Source organism: Eschrichtius robustus, chromosome 9 (genome assembly GCF_028021215.1).
Source record: "Eschrichtius robustus isolate mEscRob2 chromosome 9, mEscRob2.pri, whole genome shotgun sequence".
Classification (NCBI taxonomy): Eukaryota; Metazoa; Chordata; class Mammalia; order Artiodactyla; family Eschrichtiidae; genus Eschrichtius; species Eschrichtius robustus.
Genome location: NC_090832.1, coordinates 3,689,288 through 3,715,822, shown reverse-complemented (window position 1 = coordinate 3,715,822; position 26,535 = coordinate 3,689,288). Strand labels below are relative to the sequence as shown.

Sequence of the window (26,535 nt, the reverse complement as noted above, 5' to 3'; positions counted from 1 at the left end):
ACTATAGCTGCAGACTTCAACACACCTCTATCAGAATTGGATAGGTCCAGCAGGCAGAAAATCAGGACATATCTGAATCCAATAATTTCATCAAACAATGATACAACTGACATCTGTAGATTGCTTCATCCAGCAACAGCAGAAGACACATTCTTTTCAAGCTCAAATGGAACATTCACCAAGATAGACCATGTTCCAGACCATAAAATACACTTTTTAGCAAACTTAAAAGGACAGAAATCATACAATGTATGCTCTTAGATAACAATGAAATTAACTAGATATCAATAACAGAAAAATAGCTGGAAAACCCTCAGATATTTAGAGATTAAAAAACACTTCTGAATAACACACAGGTCATAGAAGAAACCAAGAGAAATTTTAAAATATTTATCACTAAACATAAATGAGGACACAGCTTAACAAAATTTGCGGGATGCAGTGAAAGCAGTGTTTAGAAGGAAATTTACAGCGTTAAATGCATATAAGAGAAAAGAAGAAAGATGTAAAACTAAAAATCTAAGTTTCCACTTCAGGAAATTAGAAAAAGAAGAACACGTTAAATCCAAATATGCAGACGAAAAGAAATAGTAAGAATTAGAGCAGAAATCAATGAAATTGAAAACAGTAAATCAACAGAGAAAATAAACCAAACTAAAAGCTGGCTCTTTGAAAAGATCAATAAAAGCAATAAGCCTGTTGCCAGTCTAACTAAGGAAAAAAGAGAATATAAATTACTAATATCAGAAATGAAAAAGGGGACGTCACTACAGATCTCATGGACATTCAAAGGATAATTAAGGAGTACTATAAACAACTCTAAGCCCACAAATTTGGTAACCTAGATAATATGAATCAATTTCTTGAAGGATGCAATCTTCCAAAACTTACACAAGAAGAGATAGACAATTCAAACAGGTCTGTATCTATTTAAGAAATTTAGTCAATAACTAATAACCTTCCAAAACAGAAATCACCAGGTCCAGATGGGTTCAGACAGTATATCCTACCGAACAAACTGAGCTCACCCTGCTCCGATGGCTTGGGTGTTAGTCCACGGCAGCTGCGACTGAACACAGGATCAAATCGTGCAGGTTTTGATTCCGGGGAATGCTGCAGTGGACGTGCGCGCCCAACTGCTCTTCAGGATGGTCATTATGATGCTCTCAACTTCCCTCCTCCATGAAACCTCGCATTAGTCAGGGCTGGAGAATCTCACTCCACCCGTTTATCCCCAGAAGCAGAAAGTGGGATCCCTGGAGTTTCTCTTCCTGGCGGTGAACCCAGCCCTTCCCGCAGGACTGTTACAGCTGATCAGGGTTAGAACATCAGGGAGACCATGACCGGGCAGGGGGGAGGCGGGAGTCTCCTCACCCACTTACTCCCCACCCAGGAGGGGAGATGAGTGTCTGGGGTTGGAGGGATTGTGGGCCGGGGTGAGGAAGCAGTGGGGATGGGGCGCACAGTGAAGCCAAACAGACACACGGCGGGGGGCTCCCCCACCCCCGGGAAGCCCCATGAAGTCTCTAGGCCTGGCCAGGCTCTTGCCTTCCCAAACTCACGACTATTTGCTCCCAGGGTCAGCTGGGCTCTTTTGATTGCAGAAGACAAAAACTCACTTAAGCTTCTGTATTAGTTTGCTAGGGTTGCCGTAACAAAGTACCACAAACTGGGTGGCTTAAATGACAGGAATTTATTGTCTCACGGTTTTAGAGGCCAGAAGTCCAAATCAAGGTGTTGGCAGGGTTGGTTCCTTCTGAGGGCCATGAGGGAAGGATCTTTTCCAGGCTCCTCTTGTTGGCTGGCAGATGGCCATCTTCTCCCTGTGTCTTCACATGGTCTCCCCACTGACACATCTCTGTCCAAATTTCTTCCAAGGGTATCAGTCATGTTGGGTTAGGGCCCACCCACATGGCCTCATTTTACCTTAATCACCTCTATAAAGGCCCTATCTCCAAATACTGTCGCATTCTGGGAATCTGGACTTCAACATACGAATCCGTGGGGCGACACAATTCATCCCATAAGAGTTTTCTAGAACACAAGTTTATTTTAATGTGTTGTAGAGTCATTTAGTTGACGCATCCATCTCCCTGTTAGACTGGAAGGACCAGGACAGCAGGGTCAGGGGCTTCTGGCTCTTTGCTGCACACCCAGCACTCGCCCCAGGCTTGGCACTGAAAGGTACCGAATCTGTAGCTGTGGAATTCGATGTCTCCCTTGGTGTCTCTGCTCCCTTCTCCCACTCCTTACTGGCCGATCCCTCAAGAGCATCTGATACAACACACTCACATGTCAGACAGTACACTCCACATACTGTATTTCACTTGATAGCATCTGTACTAACATACTTAATCTCCTTTAAAGTAAGTCACATTTTTTCTTAAATAAATTTAAAAGGAAATTTTTTCATGTCATTTCTACTTTGACTATTTGTCTTACTATTGAGTTGTAAGAGTTATATAAGACTGCTATTAAACATAAATATTGAGAATATTTTCTCACATTCTGTGGCTTGTCTTTTCATTTCCTTAAAAGCTGTTTTGAAAATCATAAGTTTTTAATATGATGAAGACGATCTATCATTTGTTTCTTTGAAGGTTAGTGCTTTTCTGTTTTGCTTTTTCCAGCTTTATTGAGGCAAGACTGACCAAAAAAAGTTGTATATATTTATGTTGTACCCATGATTATTTGATATATGTATACATTGTTAAATGATTACCACAATTAAGTTAATTAACACATCCATTACCTTACACAGTTACCTTTTGTGTGTGTGTGTGTGTGTGTGTGTGTGTGTGGTGAGAACACCTAAGATCCACTCACTTAGCAAATTTCAAGTGTACAGTACAGTGTTACTAAGTGTAATCACCATGCTGTACCTTAGATCCCCAGAACTTATTAATCTCATAACTGAGAGTTTGTACCCTTTGACGGACATCTCTGAAGGTTAATGCTTTTTGTGTGCTAAGGAATCTTTGCCTATGCAAGGTCATGAAGACTTTCTCCTATGTTTTGTTCTAAAAATTTTATAATTTTAGCTTCTACATTTAAGTCTATCATCCAACTGAAACCTCAGTAATTAAAAAGCAATGTTGAAATGACTATCCTTTCCCTAGAATTATCTTGGCCCCTTGGCTGAAAATCAACAGGCTACATAGAATGGGTCTTTTGTAATCGGTCCCAATTTGTCTGCCCTAACACCAATACACCCAGTCTTGATTACTGTTATTTTATAGTAAGTCTTGAAATCAGATAGTATAAGTCCTCCAATTTGTCTTTGCTTTGCCAAAATTGCTTTGACTATTCTAGGTCTTTTGTATTTCTATATAAATTTGAGGTCGGTTTGTCACTTTCTACAAAAAGTAGCCTGTGGATATTTTGACTAGAATTGCAGTTTTGGAGGAATGTTTGTAGAGAATCGATAGCAATATTGAGTGTTGCAATTCATAATCATGATATATCTCTCCAGTCATTTAGTATTCTTTATTTCTCTCAGGAAATGTTATGTATTTTATCATTTGTTAAATTTATTTTTAAATGATTTTATATCATTTGTTAAATTTATTTTTTAAGAGACTTTATATCATTTGTTAAATTTATTTCTTAAATGACATTGCAAATGGAATTGCTTTAATTTGAATTTCCAATTAATATTCATATATAAACCAAATTAATTTTTAAATGTATCCTGTGAACTTGCTAAAGTCACTTATTAATTCTAGTAGATTTTTTTGGAGATTCCTGAGGAATTTTTTAGTAGATGGCATGTGATTTAAAAATAAAGACAGACTTACTTTTTCCTTTCTAATTTTGTTTATTTATTTACTTATTTTCAGTATAATGCACTGGCTATGATCATATGGTATTTCTTTGTTCCATTACTGTGAATTATATTATTTAGCAAATGTTAAACCACTTTTCTATTCCTGAGATAGAATCCATTTGTCATATTGTCTTTTGAATATGTGACTGAATTTGTTATACTTTGTTATGAATTTTGGATCTATGTCCATGAGGAATATAGATTTTTTTTCATGGAAAGGCATTTTCTTTTAAATATAGCAGTGCATACGTGTCAATCAATATAGATCTTTAATTTACTGTTTTTGTAATGTGTTCGTCAGCTTTTGGTATCAGTATTATTCAGGCTTCATAAAATAAAGTGGTAAGTAGTCGTCTTCATTTTCAGAAACATTTTGTGTAAGATTGATATTATTTCTTCCATAAATGTCTGATAGAATTCACAAGTGAAACCATGAGGTCCTGGAGAATTTTCTGTTTAAGAACAGAATTTCTTTAATGGGATATTCAGATTTTCTGTTTCATCTTGGTTCATGTACAGTAAGTTGTAATTTTCCAGGAATTATTCCATTTTTAACTGTTTCAAATTAGCATAAAATTATTTATAATAATCTCTTACTGCCTCTTTTTGCCCATATTCTGTAACAATATCCTCTCTGTTACTGTTAGTATTGGTGATCGGTATTTTCTCCTTTTTCCTTACTTAGTCTTGCTGGGGGTTTATACATTTTAATCATCTTTTCAAGGCACTGACTATTGGCATCACTGGTTTTCTCTGTTGTTTGCTGCACTGTTTTATTGTTCTGCTCCTCTCTTGATTATTCATTTCAAGTTAGGGTTTAATTTACTCTTGTCTTCCTAGCTGCTTAAGGTGTCATCTTAAAACACTGACTAACACAGGCATTTAAAAATAAATTTCTAGCTGAATCCTACAAATTATGATAGTTTGTTTTCCCTATCATTCAGTTTGAAAGATTCTCTTATTTCTTCTTTGATACATGAGTTATTTAGAGGTGTGTTGTTTAATTTCCACATACGTAGGGCTTTTCTACATAGGTTATTGTGATTTTTATTTCCATCACAATAAAAAATATTCTATGAATCCGATCTTTTGAAATTTATTGCGATTTATTTTAGGTACCAGCACACAGTCTATCTTATAAATATTCCATGTGCAGTTGAAAAGAATGTGTAGTCATTTTTTAGTGTTCAGTGTATATAAAATAGGTTATGTTGACAGTGTTGATTTTTCCTTTGCCTTAGATTTTTATGTACTTGCTCTATAAAGTACTTAAAGAAAAATGTAAAACTCTCTAACTATGGTTTTGTTTAGTTTCCTTTTCTGTTCTGTGAGATTTTCCTTCATGTGTTTTGCAGCTCTGTTAATTAGGTGCATGTGCACATTTTGCAGTGTTATTTCTCTCTATGAGTTGACCCTTCTGTCATGGTGAATTATCCCTCTTACTGGCTCACAGTATTCTGCCTTCAGAACGACTTTGTTTGATACTACTACAGCCACGCAGCTTTTTAAAGGTGTCTGCATGGTATATCTTCTCCCATCATTTTACTTTCAACCTATCTGAGTCTTCCTATTTAGAGTGTATATTTCTTACATAACATATAATTAAGTCTTGTTATTTTATCAAGTCTGATAATTTTTGGCTTTCAATTGAGGTATTAATCCATTTACGTTTAATTGCTACTTTGGTTGGGTTCAAGTCTACTGTCTTCATATTTGCTTTCCGTTTGCTGCATTGTGGACTAATAAAATGTACTTTTTAGTATTCATTTTTCCTCTTTTTTTAAAAAAAAACTATACTTTCATTTTTTTCATGGTTTCTATACATTACAATATACATACCTATAACACATACATAAATTTAATATTGTTCCACTTAGCACTTCACTCTCACCCTTCACAAACATAAGAACCTTACAACACTATAATTCTATGTACCCCTCATTCTTTGTGCTATTGTTTTCATATATTTCATCTCTACATATGATATAAACCTCACCTTAGTACAATTATTATTTTTGCTTTAATCACTCGTTTATCGTATAAAAAAATTAGAAGATATATATATGAAAATTCATACGTCATATTCTCTTTTGGATCCTTTTCTAAGGATCCAAAGTAGCATCCTTAGAAACAAAACAAAAAGTAAGCAAATACCCAAAGTATTTGGAAATTAGAAAATTCTTTTAAATTAACCTCTACATCAATGAGGAAATGGAAACAGAAATGAAAATTATCTAAAAACTCAGAAAAAGAAGAATGCTTCATCAAAAACTTGCAGGGGACAGTTCAATTAGTAGTCAGATAATAATACATATATATGTTTTGTTACACAATTTGAGAAATAAGAAAAGGAACAACTAAACTACGAAGAAGGCATAAAAATAAAAGTTAAAATTAATGAAAGCGCAAACACATAAGAAAGAAATGATAAATTTTTAAAAAGTAAGTTTGTAAAAAAGGAATAATTAAAATGAAAGGGCAAACTTGATTAAGAAACAAAGGGAGAAATAAAAATATAAAATATTGAAAATGAGATAGCTACAGATATAGTAAGATAAGTAAATTTTAAGTGAGAATAATTTGTGTAAATATTTTATATGAATTTGAAAGGCTAAAGGAAAAATGATTTTCTAGCAAAATAAGCTGACCAAGAGGTGAAATAAAATGGAAAAGCCAAAACAAAACAATTACCTCAAACCACAAAAGACATTAAAAAGTTTGTTAAAGATCTTCCATTAAAAAAATGTGCCAGACTGTAATGGTTTTACAAATAAATATTATTTAAGCTTCCCCAAATGGATATCTTTAGTTATTTAAACCCTTCTAGATCAGAGAGAAATTTAATTTCATAACTATCATAATCTTAATAGCAAATTATGATAGGATACAGAAAAACAACTACATGTCAATTAATGGATTCGACACAAACTTGCTAAAAAAAAAAAAAAGCAAAAATTGATTTCCTTAGCATATTAAAAAAGTAATTCCATGGGAGACTAGAGTACAAGGAATTCAGTGGTAGCACAAAATTAGCAAATTAAAAAAATCTATTAATAAAATAAGAAATCAATAACACAGAAATTAGGAAAATCATATTATCACTGAAATCTGAATATGAATTTGATATAATTCCTAATAAAAAGTAATATAAACAAGAAACGAAGAAAAAAACTCATACATGATGAAAATGATTTACCAAAAAATATCACATATCACATAAAAAATTAAAATCAAACACATACTGGATATACTTGCTTTTTCACCATAATCCAATATTGTTTTATAGGTTCTAATTATACAGTCAGATGAGAAAGCAAAATAGGTATCAATATCAGAAAAGTGGAATGAATGATATTTAACTGTAGATGATGTGAAAGTATGCCTAGAAAATCCAAGAGACTAATATTTTCAACTGACACAGAAAACATAATAAAATGGTTAGAAAACACATTTTTAGAATTCCAGTAATGACGGAATAAATTCTGAACAAAATTTAAAAACAACTCATTGAAGGCAATTGAGTACCTAAAAGCAGGCAGAAACTGGAAGGGGTTCAAAACCTTTGGGCATAATCCACATTTATTAGCTTTTCTGCTAAGATTATGGCTCAGTTGGGGTATGAGACATTTAGAGGCCCCCAAAAAGTCACAGTACGGTGGAGAGGTTAGCATCTGGGGCTGTCAGAGCACATGGAATTTGAGGAGAAAGATCCTGGAAAGGAGAGAGCCACAAAGGCGATAGTCCCCAAATATGCATTCATATTTCCCTCAAATCCTTGGCTGGACCCAAGGACCAAGGCCAAAACAGAAACAGAACCGCACAAAAAATGCTTAAGGCACATATCCATAAATTTAGGATAATCCGTGAGAAATTTAACTGGCCACTAGAATAAAAGTCAATTATCTTCAGAGAAGGATAACAGGATCCAGAAAGATAACAGAGAATACATATTATCCACAACGTAGTATATAAATTAAAAAATTACTAGACATCTAAGGAAAAAGGAAAATGTGTTCCATGACTCAGAAAAAAAAAAAAAAAAAAAGTCAACAAGAAAAGACCCATAGAGGACTCAGTTGGTGGAAATGAAGACAAGGATTGTTAAGTAACTGATAGATATACTAAAGAATCTCCAGGAAAATATATACTTGGATACAATGGGTGAAGAGACAGGAATCTTAAAAGAGGCATAGAAGCTATAAAAATGAACCCCAAATAAATCTCAGAACTGACAAATACAATATATAAAATAAATCACTGGATGGAATTGACAACAGATTGGAGAGAACATTAGAAAGGATCATTGAAATTAAAGGCAAATCATACCAAATTACCCAAACTGAGGCACAGGGAGGAAAAATGACTGAAAAAACAGTTCAGAGCCCTAATAACCTGTAAGACAGCATTAAGTGATCTATCATATGTGTAATTAGAGTTGCAGAAGAAAAATGACGGGTTGACAGAAAAAAATATTTGAAGAAAAGTGGTTAAAACTTTACTAGGTTTTACTGTAATCAGCAGCCCAGAGACCCAGAAACTTCAGAGGAACTCAAGAAGGACAAATACAAGGAGGACACTGAGGCACATTATAAACAAAGTGCTGAAAGACCAAGGATACAGAGAACATCTTAAGAGCAGCCAGAATAAAAAGACACGCTACATATAGGAGAATAACAATAAGAATGACTGCTGACCTCTCATCAGGGAAAAAAGAAAAAGATGGAGGCCAGAAGACAACTGAATAACATTTTAAAAATGCTGAAAGAAAGCCTGTCAACTTAAAATCCTAAATCCAGCAAAAATATCTTGGAAAAGTGAAGCCAAAATAAAGGCGATAAGCTAAGGCTGAAAGAATCTGCTGTCTGGACTGAGGTAAGATAATTACCAGACGGAAATCTGGATCTACACAAATGAATGCAAAGCATTGGAAATGGTATATATATGAGAAAATATGACAGATTATCTTTTTCTTTTTAAAAATTCTTTAATAATCAATTAACTATTTAATAAGTATTAGCAACCTGTGTGGTGTATACAACATATGTAGCAGTATAATATTTAACAACAGTAGCATAAAAGACAAAACTGGGCATAACTGGATTCTGTCTTTTTAAGGTTGTTACATTGTATAGAAATGGAGTGATATTAATTCAAGGTGGACTGAAAAATGCAGATTCATGTAAACTCAAGAGCAACCACTTGAAAACATACAAGCGTAACAATAAAAGCCAATAGAAGATATAGAACACAACAACAAAGGACACATTTCATTAACTCCAATGAAGACAGGAAAGGAAGGACAAAGAACAAAGGTTTAAAGAGAAAACAAACAAGATAATGAGACAAACATAAATATAATTACACTAAAAGCAAACGAACTGACAGTCCTAAAGGAAGCAGCGACTGGAAGTCTCAATTACTGCTGATTACAAGACACATTTAAAATATAAGGATGCAGATAGGGTAACAGTAAAGGATTGGACAAGAATATGACATGCCAATAAGTAAGCATAAGAAAGCTGGTGTGGCTATTAGACACAGAAAACTTTAAGGCAAGAAGTATTACCAGAATAAAAAGAGAATTTCATAGTGGCAAGAGGATAAATCATAGAGAAGACATAACAAATACACAAATGTATAAGCACCTAATAACAAAGTTTCTAAACACATGAAGCAAAATTGAGAAATATATAAAAATTCATAACTTTTTTTACACTGGAAATTGTATTTCCATTAGAAACTGGAAAAAATACATTCACAAGTGATAAAATTTATAACATGACCAGTATAATTTAACTAAAAAAGTGATAGGATCTGTGTAAATAAACTATATAAAATGTTATTCAAGACTAAAAAGTCATGCCAATGCTTTTGGATGAGAAGCCAATATACTCTCATTTACAAGTGAAGAAATAAATGCAATATAACTGCAATCAAAATCCCAATGTGGATATTTTTAATTGAAAACAAACACGATAAAATATTCTTTTTCTTTTTTAAGTATTCACTATGAAGGAAATGAAGGGTCATGATGTCTATAATCTACAAGGAAGTGGCACAGTCAAAAAATAAAGGCAAAAAATACGTTAAAGTGTTAATAATTCTTGAATGTGGGTATGAGTATACATTGTAGTATAATTTCTACTTTTCTTAAGTTTGAAATTTTTCTTATAAAAATATAAAAAATGCATTTACTAAGTAACAATTTCCATGAAATTTTCGGAAAGTAAATGAAAGATGAAGATTATTTTACCAGGCATGTATGATAAATTTCAACATAGTTATAATAATCAAAACAGTATGATCACAGTCAAGGATTAGATAATTAACAATTACATGGCTTAAGGAGTCCAAAGAAGTATTCGAGTTTATATGAAACTTCAATTCAATTCAGTGGAAGAAAATAGATTGTTAATTAAATGGTATTGATTCAACCCATCAGGAAGAAATAAAGTTATGTTCATAAAAAGTATAACTCCAGAAGCATTAATATGCAAAGAAAATTTTAACTACAATTTATATTACTTTGAGGATAGGGGAGGCCTTCATAAGCAAGACAGGAAACCAGAGTTGATAAAAACAAATGAAAGATTTGGCTTCATGAAATTAAATTTCTTTGTATTTAAAATAAAGTCTAAATAAAACTTTTGAAAAGCACCTAAGAAAATGTTTGTAACATATAACAGAGAAAATGTTAACATCCTTAACAAAAATTTGGAATGCAAACTGATCTATAAAAAAAGTAAAGAATTCAACAAAAATTACACAAAAGTTGTGAACAAACAGAAGTAGGAACAAAGTCAACAAACATGAAAAGATCTTTAATGCAGGGAGTTGTCAGAGAATGGCATACTTAAAGAGAAACAGTTTTCACCCTATGTGAGGAGAAGTGTGAATTTCTACAGTCCTTTTAGGGAATTCAACATGCATCTACATTTCTAGCACCATATGCGATGTGATATATATATTTAAAGGACAGTAGATGACTTTATAAGAGTTTATTGCAGAATTATTTATGGTGCAAAATTCTAGAAACATCTGATCAATAGGAGGAAGGTTTAATGAGCCTTTAGCTAGTCCTCCATACTACGTGATGTCACATAACTCTTAAAAATAGGCAAGCATCTAGTATACCGTCGGCCCTGCTCATCTGCGGGTCCTGCATCCGCAGATTCAACCGACCTCGGATCCTGTAGTGTGTTGCTTGAATCTGTACAGGCGGAACCTGCGGATACGACGGCCGAGGGCCGACAAAGGGATTTAGGCACTTGAACATCCACTGATTTTGTTATGCGGGTGGTGTCCTGGAACACATCCCCTGTGGATACCGAGGAAGGCCTGTAATCATGTTTTTGTTTAAAGACGTATGTTTGTGCATATAAACAGCTTAGAGTAAACAGAGGAGAATGCATGGTTCTGTTGGTTCTGCAGAACAGGACCCAGCGGACTCCCGGGTCTCTCGACCGCGCTGTGCGGATGGGAGAGTGACCCTATTCATCGTCCAGGGCCATTTTATACAAGGGACGTATTACCAGTATTCTGGTACCTGCAGGGGCTCCAGGAACGAACACCCACGGACGACTCTATTATTGTTTTCTTGTATATACCTGCACTCTTTGAATTCTTAAAACAAATATGCATCACCTTTAAAATTATTTAATCATCATAACTATGCAGTATACACCACTAACATGTATAAATGCATTAAGCACCAAGTATAATATTACTTGCAATTAGATTTTTAAATTTTCTATTTTATAAGAATATTATTATTGTAATCATTTTGCTAAAATCATATGCAAGAAACTTGTTACTACTTACATGACTCTTATTTGTAACTTAAAAACAACGTATACACATAGTTTTCAGCAAGCCAAAGGATACTTTAACCCAGCGCCTATTTCTCCAGTCTTATAATTGCCATAAGAAAGAGAACTGTGGACAAACACTCGTTTCTACAGACACATGAAGACTGTAAGTCACACGCATCCCTTGGGCTGCAGGCGGAAGAGGGTGTGTTGTCCTGCATGACACTGACCCTTCTGCCAACCTGGGAGGGTGCTGGCAATGTGTCCAGACTGCCCTCTGTAAAATTAAGATGTATATTTTTTTCCTCAAAGAAGGTTCCCCATAAACACTCTGATGATCATATTCTTGAAGAGGTCAACTTTATTTATTATGCTTCTGTCTATAGTCATTTGTAGACCTAATGTTTTGTGTTTGGGGTACCTGAGTGAACTGCTTCTAAGAACTGAAAGCAGATTTCTCTAGAAAGAAATGTTATGATCAGTACCTTAATGGATCACAGAGGAGGTACACAAAGCACCTGAGCAAAAAAGAATAGATTCAAGTTCAGCAAGACTAGAATGAACCAATAAACAAGTGTTCCCAAATCTAAAGATAAAGATGGCATCACTTAAGATGGACTTAGTCAGACACGGAAACAGCAAAAGGAAAGTCCTACAAAGAAAAGCTGGTGGTAACCACCTACACACCGGCAAGGCCAAGAGGGGTTTTAGCCAGTGGACTGAAATCTAATGGACAGATGGGTGGACAGGTGCACAATGAAAACACCTGACACATTTCTGAATCCAGCGGGCAAGTCACGCCTTCTCAGAAAAAAAGGAATCAAACTACCTTAGCCTGATGCATTAGAACATTTAAGGAATCTCATTCTCTCTGTTCCGACCCCACGTTCAAACCAACTTTGGATTGCCACTGGGCTTCCCAAACGATTGTGACCACGCTGAATGCCAATATTCTGATGCTCATAACTAGAGTGTATGTTTGCAGATCAATAAAATGGAATTCAGGTTTTATATATCAATCACATTGGCTAGGTTAATAAGATCTGGATTCTGATGAATCCATTTTCATTGGCTTTTGAGTCTGTAAGGTCAATGACCAAACGCTGGACTGTGGTAAATTCAAAGAGAGGTCTCTTGGAAAATGACTTCCCTTGAAAAGTACCCATTCCTATGTGATCAGCTGAAATTCTAATTCATATTTTAGTTACCTTCACAATACATTATCAGCAATCTTGTCAAATAACGAAATACCCAAAGTAAATATTAAAGCGTACATAAAACAAACAAACAAAAAACACATAAATTCTTTTTACATTTCTTTTTTCAAACATAAATTTATGCCACATTACATTTTTGTTTTTAAATATAAATTTATTCCAAATAACACTTCCTGGGTTACTAAACTTTCAAAAATTATTTTTACCTATGTGATTGATTATTAAGGTTTAGCGATCCGGTCTGGTACATCTCTTCCAACTGTTTCCTGTTTCCAAAGTATAATGCAAGGTCTGTGGCAATGATGGCTTTGCGGATGATCTCAAGCACCTGTTCATATTCACTGGAGCTCAGGGTGGAGAAGATATTGTGCCCCTCCAACTAGGGAAAAAATACAAATAAACACCACCAATAACAAGCACAAGCTCCAAACTAATGACATTTTCAGTCACTTGAAACAACAGTCAGTCAATGGCATTTGGTCAGGACGGGTTTTGGGGGAAGAAAAGGATAGTTTGAAATGACTAATGAAATTAACGTTTTGGTTTCTCTTCACAATACAACAATGAAGCTACCACTTAAATGAACTATTTAAACTACGTAACATTTCCCAACATAAAATCCCAGTGATTTAAATATACACCTAGTTTGGGGATACTTCTAGTAAGGAATTAAAAGACTGGAATATGTAAAATATTTAAGTAAAAGACTTTTCCTTTTAAACTAATTAAGAACTTCGGTAATTTTCACATTATACTGGAAATTAATGGGCTTAAAAAGTCATCTATATCTTTGTTCACTTCTGCAAGCCTAATGATTAATAAACTGTTTTCTCTGTATCATAGAAGAAAATGTCCCAGGACCTGAAAATAAAATTTAGGCATATTAAAAACTCTCCCTACAGGCAAGAATGATTTTACATAAAGCACAAATCCCTGAGGTGCAAAAACTGTAAGGCCATCCTGTCTTCTGTCCTCATGGGAGATGGACCCAGCAGATCATCACCCTAAACAAGACCAAACACTGGTCATTTGGATTCTGTTTTCTCACAATTATTCTTCTGTATATGAATCTTTTAAAAACTTTTTACAATAATTTCTTCCTCAGGATTTTAAGTTTTATTTGTAGTTGAGGTTAAAACGGGTCATTTTTGTTCAAACAAAAAAAGGTAGAGATTCAATTTGTGGGTTCATCAATTATTTTTTAATGATTGATTAGTCAACACAGTTGTACTATAAACTGATTTTTAACTGTTTCCGCTTGTCTTAAGCTACATATATTGACTGATAAATTACATGACAAACTTGAAATTATTAAAGTATATTTCTTTACAAAATCAGACATCTCACTAAGATACTGTCTGCTTCCTATTACTTTGAAATAAGGTTGTATGTGCCACATTTACTTTCGGTTATCAGAATCTTCCTGTATTATTTACTTTTAAGGTATTGTATTTATATTTAAATTATCCTATGATAAATGGAGTTAGTTCTAGTTGGTTCTTTTTCAGACAGTGATAATAGCAAGGACATATTTGTAGAATGCTCTAAGGTTATAAAGCACTTTCAAACACATGATTGCACTTTCAAATTATAAAATTTAAATAAATCTTTGATATCTAATTGAAATGAAGTATTTGCTGAAGCATTAACAACGTTTTTATTTGACTAAAGAAAAACTGCAGTACTTGTATAAACTGGTTATTTCAGTAATTTTTAGTAATGTAATCTCATTTTGAAGCAGCCTTCATAAATACAATAGGGCCAAAGAGGTGGACACGATAAGGACAGGACTTCAGCTCAACACAAGGAAGAACCATCTAAATGTTGAGAGTTACCAGGTGAACTATGCATGGGATGCTGTTTGTGGAGACGTGCAAAACACAGGCTAGTTAGTAACTGATGGGGACCAGGGGCGGGGATTTAATCACTGGGAAGGTAATTAACTTCCAAGCCCCTTTCAACCTCAACTCTAAACTTGTACAAAGTTACAAGAAAGAAATCTTGACTCTGACTTGTGCTAAGAAACCTGCTTTGCTATGATCATAACTCAAGTAAAGCAGCTGGCCTCTGCTTCAGCACTTAATGCCTTGTGACCTGGGCTCCCACCTCATAAACATGTTTCACATCGGATGTGTTTGGCTGGTACTCATGCACACATCTGCTCTTGGCAGGTCGTCTGAAGAGGAATTACGTGTGATATATATTTATATGATTTATTCTATCACCAACAAACTATTAAATTACAGCACATAAAATATTCTCACGTACTGTTGGATTTTACGTTTTAACCTCTCTAAAATAGGGACTTCTTAGCCTGGGTTCTATAAATTCTCTTGGGGACCACAGAGCAATGAACTCATTACAACTGTATATAGTATGTTGAGTGTGTCATCCATAAACACATGTTTTCATCAGATTCTCAAAAGTGTCCATGATCTAAGACAAAGTAAGACCCATTTAAAGGATCTGTATATTCTGCTATTTCAGATTCATTATTTCTTTTTTTTACTTTACTTTTCGATATTAAAGGGAAACTAGGTGGAAAAGTTCAGCAGTGAACCTTTATAATGAACAGATGGACTACTTCCTTCAACATTTTACAAGAGTAAAAGGAATAAATGATAAACAAACAATAAATGGCCCCTTCCTTTCAAGAGAATATAGTATATATTTATCAACACTTTGTTCCTACCAAAACAAAAGGGAGATACAGCAACCAAGAATAGCAGATAAACGGCTGAAAACGTTTTGAAAGCTCCAATTTCACATTAGTTAACAACCTAATAAAACCTCATAAAATAACAAGATGCTTTTATATACCAACTGGTACGTTTATTATAACTAATATTCCAGGTTACGTTGTTTAAAGTTTATACTAATTCAAGGCAGTTGATCCCATGTTGTATCAATCAAGCATAAAATAACAAGCATTTTATACCCAGAAATGTTTCTAAAGCCCCAAAATAGGGAAGGAGCATATAATTCTTACGTCTGTGAAAGGTTACGAGTGGGCTCTGTTTGTAAAGGCTCAGCTACTTAAGTAGCCGAGATTTGTGAGATATGTACGAGAGAATATAAACAACGCTAAAACGGTCCTGATGCTGAGAGACTTCTCGGGGACACACTTTAAGGTCTTTAAGGTGGATGGTCTTTAAGGGCCCGCCTAACTCTCAAACATGATGGGTCTGAGGATTCTCAGCATTCTGACTCACTGTTGGAGCACTGCTTTCTTGCCATAGCTGTATCTTTCCCACCACAAAATGAGGAATGTTATGTCTCATTGAGCAGATATTCAGTCTGTAGTGTTTCACTTTGGGTAAGGATATTAGTAGCTTAGTGCCTACTATATCCAAGGTCCTAAACACCGTAAGTTCATTTTTTTAAGGCGTTCACTGTTCAGTGGTACACAAAACATAGAGTGGCATGGTCCCCGCGAATGAGGTAAGTGAAGACCATGGGAGCACGTGGGACGCTCTTCTTGGTGCCGATGTGAATTCTGAAGGACCAGTCGGAGGAAAGGCAGGAGCAGCGTGGGACCCTGCGTGCTTGGTGGAAGCACAAACACTTCCGTACGGCTGAGGCAAACTTAATACAGAAATGGTAAGAACTAAAGTAAAAGTTCTTTCAAAAGGCCTGGATGCAGAACTGAAATATTATATGGAAAGTAATAAGGAGCCACTGAGGATTAAGGAGGTGGGTTTTAGAGCAGTCCCTCCGGCAACAGCGTGGGTTGAGGTGGGTCAGAACAGAGGCAGAAGGGCGGATGATCAATCCTTCCTCAGCACGCTTTTAAAATATTACCATTAATCATACGTAGTTCTCCCCAAAGCCCTACTGTGCTGAGCTCTACGAAAGAGATTCTCCTGGAAGGGCTTTGGAGCTGAGATTTCAGTATCTGCATGCCAGCCGGTCCAGACCTCACTCACCAGCAACCCTGCCCCTACTGGGTTGTGAATCACTATCACAGGGGCAACAGGCAGAGGCTGAATCATTCTGGGGCTTCAGGATGAAAAAAGTCAATGACACAACTAATCGCTTCAAGCATTCACAACCATGATGCCTTTAAAAGATACATAATACTTATTTTGACATTTAATTGTCCACTGCATCAAACCATATACTAGAAAACATGAGAGTACTGTAATTAAGAACACAAGTTTTGGAGTCAAACAACTCTGGTTTTTAATATCCTCTGCCCCCTACTAGCTGCGTGACAATGAACCAGTTACTTAACCTCTTTGATGCACATTACTCTTATTTGTAAAATGGAAATGAATAATAATACTTGTCTCATAGGATACCATAAAAATCAAATGTACTGATACGTGCAAAATTCTTAAGTTTCTGGTATATAGGAAGTACCTAATAAATGATGAAATGATTACCACGATGATGGTGGTGATGATGATAAAACCTACCAGTAGAACTTCTGCAGTCAGAGTTGAAACAGGGAGAGAGAGAAGGAGAAACAAGCAAACAAACCGATACGCCCAGAATTGAGTTGGACCGCCAGAGAACACTTCTATCTATTTAGAATACATCTGTAGAAAAGGATAGATTTAGGCTAACCTCTGTAATAAACTAATACATTTTAGTCTAGAAGTAGGGACAGTGCTGAGTGTAAGTACAACAATTTTGCTATAATTGCAACAGACAACAGTAAATTCTACCCACTGCAGATGGATTTGGCTGTGTCACAGAAATGCTACTGCTATAAAAAGTAATGAAAATGTCATGGGATCCCAAAATGTTGGGATAAAGATAACTTTTTAAAAATGTAAACATATTTCAGAAGCACTAGATGATTTAAGATGCATGGAATGATGAGAAATTTTTCTTAATAATGAGAATAACCATTCCTAATTGGTCCGTTTTCTACAATTTTGACTTCTGCGTACCTAACGTGGGGTATTCACAGAAGGCAAAAGACAGAAAAAGGGTAGCTTCAATATTCAAAGTAATCATTAACATCTTATTATGAAATATAATTTGACTATTAAAATGAACATTAATTACGAGTATTAAATAAAGGAATGTTCAATGAACATTAAAATGGATTTAATATTCTAACGCTAATGGTTCTATCACCGTTGCTAAATAAAAACACAGGGGTAAGTTTTAGGTCGGAACACAAAGCTTACCCACTATCTTGTCACACTGTCCACAGAGAACAGTCTACTTACCTGAAGTGATTCCACGTACGCTCCACCACTGAGCCACCTACACGCTTTGTCCTAAGGAGACATATCTACTCAGTGTCCCCTAAATAGAACCTGGCAGTTACCAGTGGCCAAACGTTGCACACATTGTTTTGCCTTCTCTGACTCTTAGGTCCACATGCTTATCTTCACGTGACCACCACCACCCATGTCCACAGACCCGGCAGCAGGCCTGCGGGATGGAGATGAACAAGGGGCGGCGACTGTCCTCACCGGGCTTACAATTCAGAGGAGAGGGAGGCTAAACTCACAAACAGAGAAGTTCAACACCACGTGAGAACTCTAGAATACGTGTATGTTTAAGGGACTCGGGGGCCATGTGGAAAAGGCACACAACTGTGCCCCAGTTATGTGGAGACGTCATAAAATACTTTCCCTGGAGGAGGTACTGCCTGAGCTGAGCCTTAAAGATAAGGAGAAGCTGGCCACCAAGATAGAAAACGCTAGACAATGCAGAGTTAAGAAATGGTCTGGAACTGCAAAAATACGGTAGATACAGTAGTCCTGGAACAGGCAGAGGCCATTCATAAAAGACTTGTACATCAATTAAGAAACAAAATTTATTCTTGAGGCCATGGGACCCACTGGTGACTTTTAAAAAGGAGAATAACATGTTCAGACATATATTTGGAAGATAAATTTGAGAACCACAAGTTTGGGGAAATGGTGATCAATATGGGGGAAAAGGCAGTCAAACAGACAGTGTCTAATGAAGGCGGAATTTGGGATGTCACTCGGGAAAGGTCCTTGATGGACATGTAGGAGACTGTATGCTCAGAGGGGCCAGTTCAGCATCTACCACAGGCGCCAGATGGGAACTCCCTCTCCCCTGAATGCTCCTCACGACCTGTACACAGCCCCGGGCCCCAGTCACCGGGAAAACAGTCCTGAGGCCCAACGCTGAGACAAGGAGCAGCTCAGCAAAAGTTAAGAATCTGAACCTATCTTTCCTCTAGATGCTTTCACACTTCTCCTTACTTCATTCCTGACTTAATCTCCTCCCACTGCCCACTCGGGGCGGGGGGTGGGGTGGGAACTGCCCACTGCATCTTTCTCACTGTGACGCAAGTGAAGGCAAGTGTGAACGAACATACACCCTTCCTGCCGTGCTGTACCGTGAATAGTCCTGTGCTAGCGTGTGAAGGACTGAGGTTAGCTTTTAAGTATACTTCCCCTTTCTGTTTGCTGAGGTTGCTGTGGTCACGCAGGGGGCCTCTTTGCCACACTTCCCCAGTCGCCCAGATTATCCCATAAATAATTGTGGCAACAACACTGAAAGTCAGCATTCGGGTTAACAAGACTGTGGTCTGTAGACACACACACAGAGCCACACACACACACAGCTTTGAGGAGGCCTCATGGGGAGCCATCTCTAACCATCATGGTGAATTTTTTAATCTCCTCTTTGGCCACGTTGCCAAAGGATGAATAGTTCTGGGACTGCGCTCCTCTGTGTGGCCAGAGCGCTGGAGACCGCCTGCGGAGATGAGGACAGCCGAAGGAGAAGCCTTTCACTACCGTGACCACCGGGCGGACAGACCTATCAGAGGGGTCTGTGTGATGTAACGACATATTGTTCTGTCTGATAATTCAGTGACTGGATGTTGCAATTAAATTTTACTCTCAGCCAAGGATATCACCTTAACTGGTCAAGTCTGGAGGTGTCCTGACAAAACTTCAAACTGGCAGGACTTGGTGACTGGAGCTGGGGGCAGGGTGAGGGGGAAGGGCTCTAACAGGGTCACTGACCCGTGGGGTGAGTGAGGAGCCGTCACGGGAGCCGTAAAATAACTCAGCACGATTTTGGCCACACTGAATGCCAAACGCAGTTCAAGCGTCTGGAAACAGAACCTCACCGTACCCCAGGCTGACACACAGGCGTGAGAGCCACAGCCTGTTAGGATGGCTGGGGCCCCAGGAGGCCGGCCAGGTGGAGCGGCAGGAAGACCAGCTTGAGGGCGGGGCTGTGGACACAGCAGGCACTTGTGCTTTTGTCACCTCTGTCCCCCGGGCCTGAAACGTGTGCTGGCAGCTGCGAGGCAGTGAATAAATATGTTCGCTATTGAAATGAATTTCAAAAGGCAGTTAGATGGATCTGAGAAGCAAAACTCAGAGGAGTTATCATGAGCATGTACCATCAGCAGATTCTAGAGATTTCCAGAAAATGAAGGAGCCCTCCGCCATTCTCCTGCACGTGAAGATGGGGCCATGAGTTTATGCCCCCTATGTTTCTCCCTGTCACAGCTCACACAGGAGGTGTTGGTCAAGCCAGGATACAGATTCAGATTTTAACTGGTGGGCTGGACCTGCGGCCATGACGGTTCTTCTAGCCGGCTTCCCACCCCAGCCGTCTGTTGAGAACCTCACCTCTCTAAAGACACAAGAACAAAGGTGCCCTTATGTTCCCCCCACCAGTGACTGAAATGCCTTCTCTACCACTCGGGATCTAACTACCCTCCAACGACTCTGTGGATGCCGACAGCGTGCTTGAACTTCATTCACTGCCTGAGTGCCAGTGGCGACGCTCTGATCACTCTAGGAACGCCGCATCATGTAACACGGAACCCCCCCCCGCCCCCGTGGCTGGGGGTTTCCTGAAAATGAGACAAACCGCTCTGAGCCACCTCCACTGTCAACGGCGGCAAACGGAGCAAGTCTTCCTGCCGGAAGTCTTCCTTGGCTGGGTCAGACCCTCTCCATCCCTTCTGCTTTGTATCACTGCTGTATCATACAGTTTATGTCTTATTCCATCCAGCAGCAATGTACTTTGCAATCCTGGCCTTTGTAAAAACGAATTCTCTTATATTTAAAATAGGTTTTCTGAGGGAACTTTATGAAGGCTATTAAAATTCATTTGCAGATTAAATTGCCAGAAATGCTGTCATAGTCATATGTATGAATTCATTTAGGACACAGGATGCACATGGGACCCAGGGAGTCCTAATGATTTCTAAATGAAGGCATCCTGATGTCATTTCTGGCATATACCCTTCTTCCTGGGCAAATAAGTAGCCTAAGGGGAAAGTAGATATAAACTGTCATAAAGTTTTATAAATGTCTATTTACAAAAAGCATGTTTTAATGCATGTGTGTGTTAATATAAATGTGTGTGTGTACATACACCTATTATATACAGACATATATAGGTACACACATATCTATATCATGCACACATATACAAACACACACACATCTTTTATCCTGCTTAAATTTCTAGGTATGTATGTATGTATCTATCTATCCAGCCAAACATACATAACATAGATCATTTAAAAAGTAAAGTATTGGTGCCAAGGGAACATCGGGAACGGTGACTACCTATTGCTTTGGATAGAACCATCGCAAGGTTCTATTGCAAGGGACAGAACCAGCCCGGGAGCAAGGGGGACATTCAGCCACCTGCCGGATATGACTCCGTATCTGACAGACCTCTCTACTCTACCCCGAAGGTCATCAGAAGAGCACCTGCACTTCAGTAAGCTCACCATTTGCCTTCTCAGTCCTGAGGAAAGGGGGCCTGACCACGTAAATGTTGCTGGGTTTTGAAAAGATCTGAGTGTGCGCTACTACCAATCACTGAGAGAGCTGCGACAATGAAGAGGCACTAGGAGAAGCTGCGGAGAGGAAGACAGCCCTGGGTGGTCAGGGGAGGCCTGGGCTACACAAGAGAGGAAAACTGCACCAAGTGGCAAACACCCTTCTGCTTCGCAAGACGCCCACAGCCAGGCGCTGCTGGGGTCCTGCCGGGGCTTGGCGTCACAACCTTGAAAATTCCAAATCCTTCCCGTAGACTCGTAATCAGGAGATCTAATGAGATTTCTCTTCCTATCTTGAGGTGCTGACAGTGAGAGTAAGAAACGGGGTCCACTATTCTTAAGTCAAACACGGATCATATTTTAAAAATTGTCTGTGAGAGGAGTCAAAGCATTACGAGGCGATAGTTACGCAGTTAAGACGCCTTTGCGAAAAAGCTTTGAAGGGAAGAAGGAGCGTACGTATCTCACAGGGAAGGGAGGCCTGTCAGCATCCGGATCAGTCACTAAGGACATCTTAAAAGCAAGAAAATTCCATTTCAAAACACACAAGAGAAAAAATAAAAGAACGTCAATGCACTTAAAATCCTGTTTGCCTAACGTTCAAGATTCGCTGTTCAACACGTTCTGGTTCAAGAACATGATGAGCCACGTAGATTAAATTAACAACGTGAAACAAACTTTGCCTTAGGGCATAACGTGCTTAAAAATCAAATGTGATTGCAAAATATATATAAACTTTTTTAAAAAGGTTTTACGATAAAAGGTAGCTGCTGTTTCTAAAGAAAGCCGGAAGAATATCCCTCTTTTACGTATAAACCGTGGGTCTCTCTGACAAGACGACACACACACGGGGCAGCGGGCAGGCGCGTGGCCCTGGGCGCCTCACCTGAAGGATGGAAACTGTCTGGGAGAAGTGGTGCTGTTCCATGGTCGACGTGGAATATAGCGCTGCGAGGGGGTGGTCGAATTTCTGCAGGTAGGTGTTACTGAAGCCCCTGTGGTCCAGGTCATGGCACAGGCACGCAATTAGCAGTCCCTTGCGCTTAAGGAGAAACCACAGTGCACAGATGTTCAAAACAAAGAAATGGGACACGAGGAAAGTTATGGTTAGTATTCTTATCACACTGACTTCTGTCACTGATGCAGCCAACATGCTCACGAACGCCTGAAATAACAGATAATCTAACTTCGTTTTTAACCAGTTTCTTTGTCTTTCTGCTTATGAACTTAACAGTCAAATTATTCTTGCGTTTTCCTGATCGACTCTGGTAAAAAGTGTAGGTGGTATCAAATTAAGGCAAATGTTCCAAAGAATCACAGATAAAGCAAGTCTGCAAAAGGAGAGGACAGTATCAGTTCTTCACTCAAAAATCTATTCAATATTAAATTCTAACGATGTTACTGCTATCATAAATGAGGAAGGCGGCAAGTAAATCATGAAGCATGTGAAAAACGGCAAATTGTATAGAAAAAGATAAAAGGAAGAGCAGGCTGAAGGGGACAGGTGAGAGGCGGGTGGCTGTGATGTACAGCAGTTCGGATGGGCCTCAGACAGGCAGAGGTGAGCGCAGAGGTGAGCGCAGAGGCACAGGTGAAGGGGAGGAGCAGGCGGCTCCCGGGGGCGGGGGCGGGGTCGGGGGCGGGGTCGGGGCTTCAGCCAGCGCACATCCTGGCAGGGGTGCCTGCCCGCGAGTCACAGGACCAGAGTCACAGGACCAGAGTCACATGACCAGGACTGACCACTGCGGGGGCTGCGGGGAGAGGAGGGCAGAGAGGAACGGCAGGGCAGGGCAGGGCAGGGCAGGGCAGGGCAGGGCAGGGGAGGGGAGGGTAAAGGTCTTGTATCATTTGTGATCCAGGGACCGATGGCGGGGGTTTTGGCAGCGCAGTGACATCGTCTAGCTGACGTTCTTTAAAGATCCCCGCGCTGGCCACTGTACTGAGAACAGACTTGAGGAGGGTGGGAGAGACCTGGGAGGGGCGGGGGGGGGCTTTCGTCGGGACTCAGGCAAAACACAACAGAAGCTTAGACCAGGACGCTAGCAACGCAGGCTTAGGAGACATGACTAAAGTCTGGAAGATTCTGCAGGCAGAGTCAACAGAGCTTTCTGGCAGGCCGGGCATGAGAAGAGAGGAGGGCAGGACGGCGAGCGGGGGAGGTCCAGGCCATCAGCCTTGGACGCTGGTGGACGGGGTCGTCACTGAGAAGGGAAAGTTGAAGGGGGAGCGGGCTGCAGGAGCGCTGGGGAGCCGAGGGTGCTGGGGGTCCTGGGAGCCGCGTGAGAACAGCGACGCAAAGAGGAAAGCTGAGCCCTGACCCTCGGACCCGCACGGCCCCTGGACCAGAGCATTTTCTGGGGTGTGATGGAGCTGGTTTCAGAGAAAGGGGGAGGGGAGGGATTGCAGGCGGCCAGCACAGCGACTCCACCAGGGGCCGGCGGCAGAGAAGAGCCTAGAAATCCAGAGGGAGCCGAGCGGAGAGGCAGAGGCAGAGGGTGCGGTGAGGTGGAGGTCACAGCCTGCGACCTGCACGGGCTGCAGAGCCTGCGGAGGACCCAGCGCGGAGGGAGCGAGTTAACGGGGGCGGGAGCGGAGGGGAGAACCGCGAGGGCAGGGACCTCTGAGACCAGGGCAGCTGGCAGGGCGGCGCCGGACAGGAGCCCGGGCAGCATCGGAGGAGGGCGCGGAGCCACCTGCCGCGGGGCCGGCGCCTGCAGAAAGCCCCCGCACATGCACTGCGCCTGCGCCCTGCTGCGGCCTTACTCTGGCCGGGCCGCGCTGGTTTCTCCTGCCACCTGATGGGCAGGGAGGTCGCCCCGGGCACCCGCCCCCCCTAAACTATGCGGTAGGCAGGGGACCAACCCTAAGTGTTCGGAGGTCTTAAGACACTGAACTCTGTATGTTCTGGGGGTCGTTTTGTTTGGGGGCTGTTCCCATATTTTATGCTGCAACGTCAGCCATAATGAATCTGGTAAGAAATGTCAAGGTTGTAAAATCTGGCACAATAGATAAAAGCTTTCTAATTCCTTTTAACCTATTTTATTTGCGTTGATGTTCAATGGTTTTGTCAAGCGTATGCCAGAATCAAGCATCTGAAAATAACTTACAAAGTAAAGAACTACCTTTGTTAACTTTTCCTTTAAAAACATCAAATGATCATTTCTAAAGCTCTACTAGAGATTACATATGCATCTTATAAAATATATTTTAAATGCTTATGTATGTTATTTTGGGATTATTTTTAGCCAAAAGACCTGAAGTTTCTGGAGAAACAGAATGATATAATTCTAGAAACTTAAATGAAAGTCAATATGTAGTAACAAAACTTATCTCACTTGTCTTAAAAAATTTCCATTTTTGAATATAAATTTTAATATAATCCAAAAGAATAATTCCTATAATTCTCAAGCTTACAGGCTAACCTTTGGCAGAAAAGATAATAAAATTGCTTTCTTAAAAAGAAGTGAATGGAGAAATACTGAAATTTTCAAAACTATGGGGTTCAATGAGATGGAAAATTGTTTAGAAAAATTTATATTAAAAAAGAAAAAATTTCATCGTGTGTGTGTGTGATAAATAATAAATTATCTATTAGGCTAAGCCCCATCTAAAGATTATTAATAAAAAAGGAACGTTCTGACTCTTTCTTTACAATAGCTTTTTTTTTTCTAAAACGCATCTTTCAAGTTTCCCACCCAAATTGTGAATTTGGTCTGACAGGATGGAAAGGACAGGACTGGACCTCAGGGTTCTAGTGTTGGTGGACGTGACCTTGGGAGAAGCACAATTTCTTTATCACAGAGATGGCAGCTCCCTTTCTTCACGTGTCCTGAAGCAGGAGGAGAGAAGGGTGGATTCGAGTTAGGGCTTTCATAGGGCTGCTGGGGCCTTGTGGAGAGAGGGCAGCGAGGCCATCAGGAAGGTCCCGCCTGGGAGGAGCACAGCTGGGGCCAAGGCGCCCCATCACCAAATGCGGGCCGGGCATTCAAGGAAGGGGCTCGACAGCGGTGCATGAATGGACTACGCATCCCCAAATCTTCTCTGAGTGTGTCACCAACTCCAAGTCCGTAAAGTCCGGTGCATCAGTGGAACATCGCCGAGCCCCTGTTCCCTTATGCTAGAGAAGGTCAAATAAGCATTTATGTTTTAATTGTGCTTAACGCTCTGGGTTCTCAGATGGGTAGGATATGTCTCCATTATCCAGGGCATAAGGGCAAAGAGAACAGTTCACTTTGTTTACATCCTTTCAGAAGAATTCAGCTTTAATAGGGAAGAAGGACTACAAAAATGAGTGTTTCCTTGAGGGATATTTTGATGAAGTTGGAATTTCTGTATCTACCTTCCTTATACAAAATAATAGGGAAAATGCTTGGGTACAACAATTTACAAAGTGTGCTTCTGTGAATTTACGGAACCAAAATTTGTCCCGGAATGACATAGGGTCGCCTAACTATATCATAGATGTACTCCAGACGTAGAGTACTTCAACCCACTCAGGTTATTTGAGGCAGGAGAAAGACAGCGTGCGCACACCCACCTCGAGTTCGGTGAAGAGCCCGTGGTTGTTCTGGAGTATGGCGTACATGCAGTGTGCCACCGTGACCGCGTGCTTCCAGTTGTGGTAAGGGACCCGGCGATAGTTCTTCTTCACAGACATGATAAAACGACACAACTTTTCAAGCTCAAAGCTGTGTGGAGAAGAAATCGTCATGACAGAAACTGGTAAAGAACCAGGACGTTCCAGGAGACAACCAGATGTGCACGTCTGTCCCGCGCGCACTTGCACGGGTGAACACTTCCGCGGGGACTGGATGTGAGGGCACGGCGGCGTCACTCACCACCTCCCCACTGCTTCTCCAGCCAGGTGACAGAGGAAGACTCTTTGGCGGCTTGTGCTCTGCCACGGTAACGGGCCCAGCGGGGAGCAAA

General features: G+C 39.5%; 1 protein-coding gene across 1 annotated transcript in view; it reads right to left on the bottom strand.

Annotated features, from left to right (window-relative positions):
- The window catches only part of PDE10A (phosphodiesterase 10A), a 587,420-nt gene that overhangs the window by 20,016 nt on the left and 540,869 nt on the right, over positions 1 to 26,535 (bottom strand). Inside the window, 3 exon segments of the mRNA XM_068550956.1 lie at positions 13,058 to 13,230; positions 22,493 to 22,648; positions 26,144 to 26,294. Of these exon segments, the coding sequence (XP_068407057.1) occupies positions 13,058 to 13,230; positions 22,493 to 22,648; positions 26,144 to 26,294 (480 nt within the window).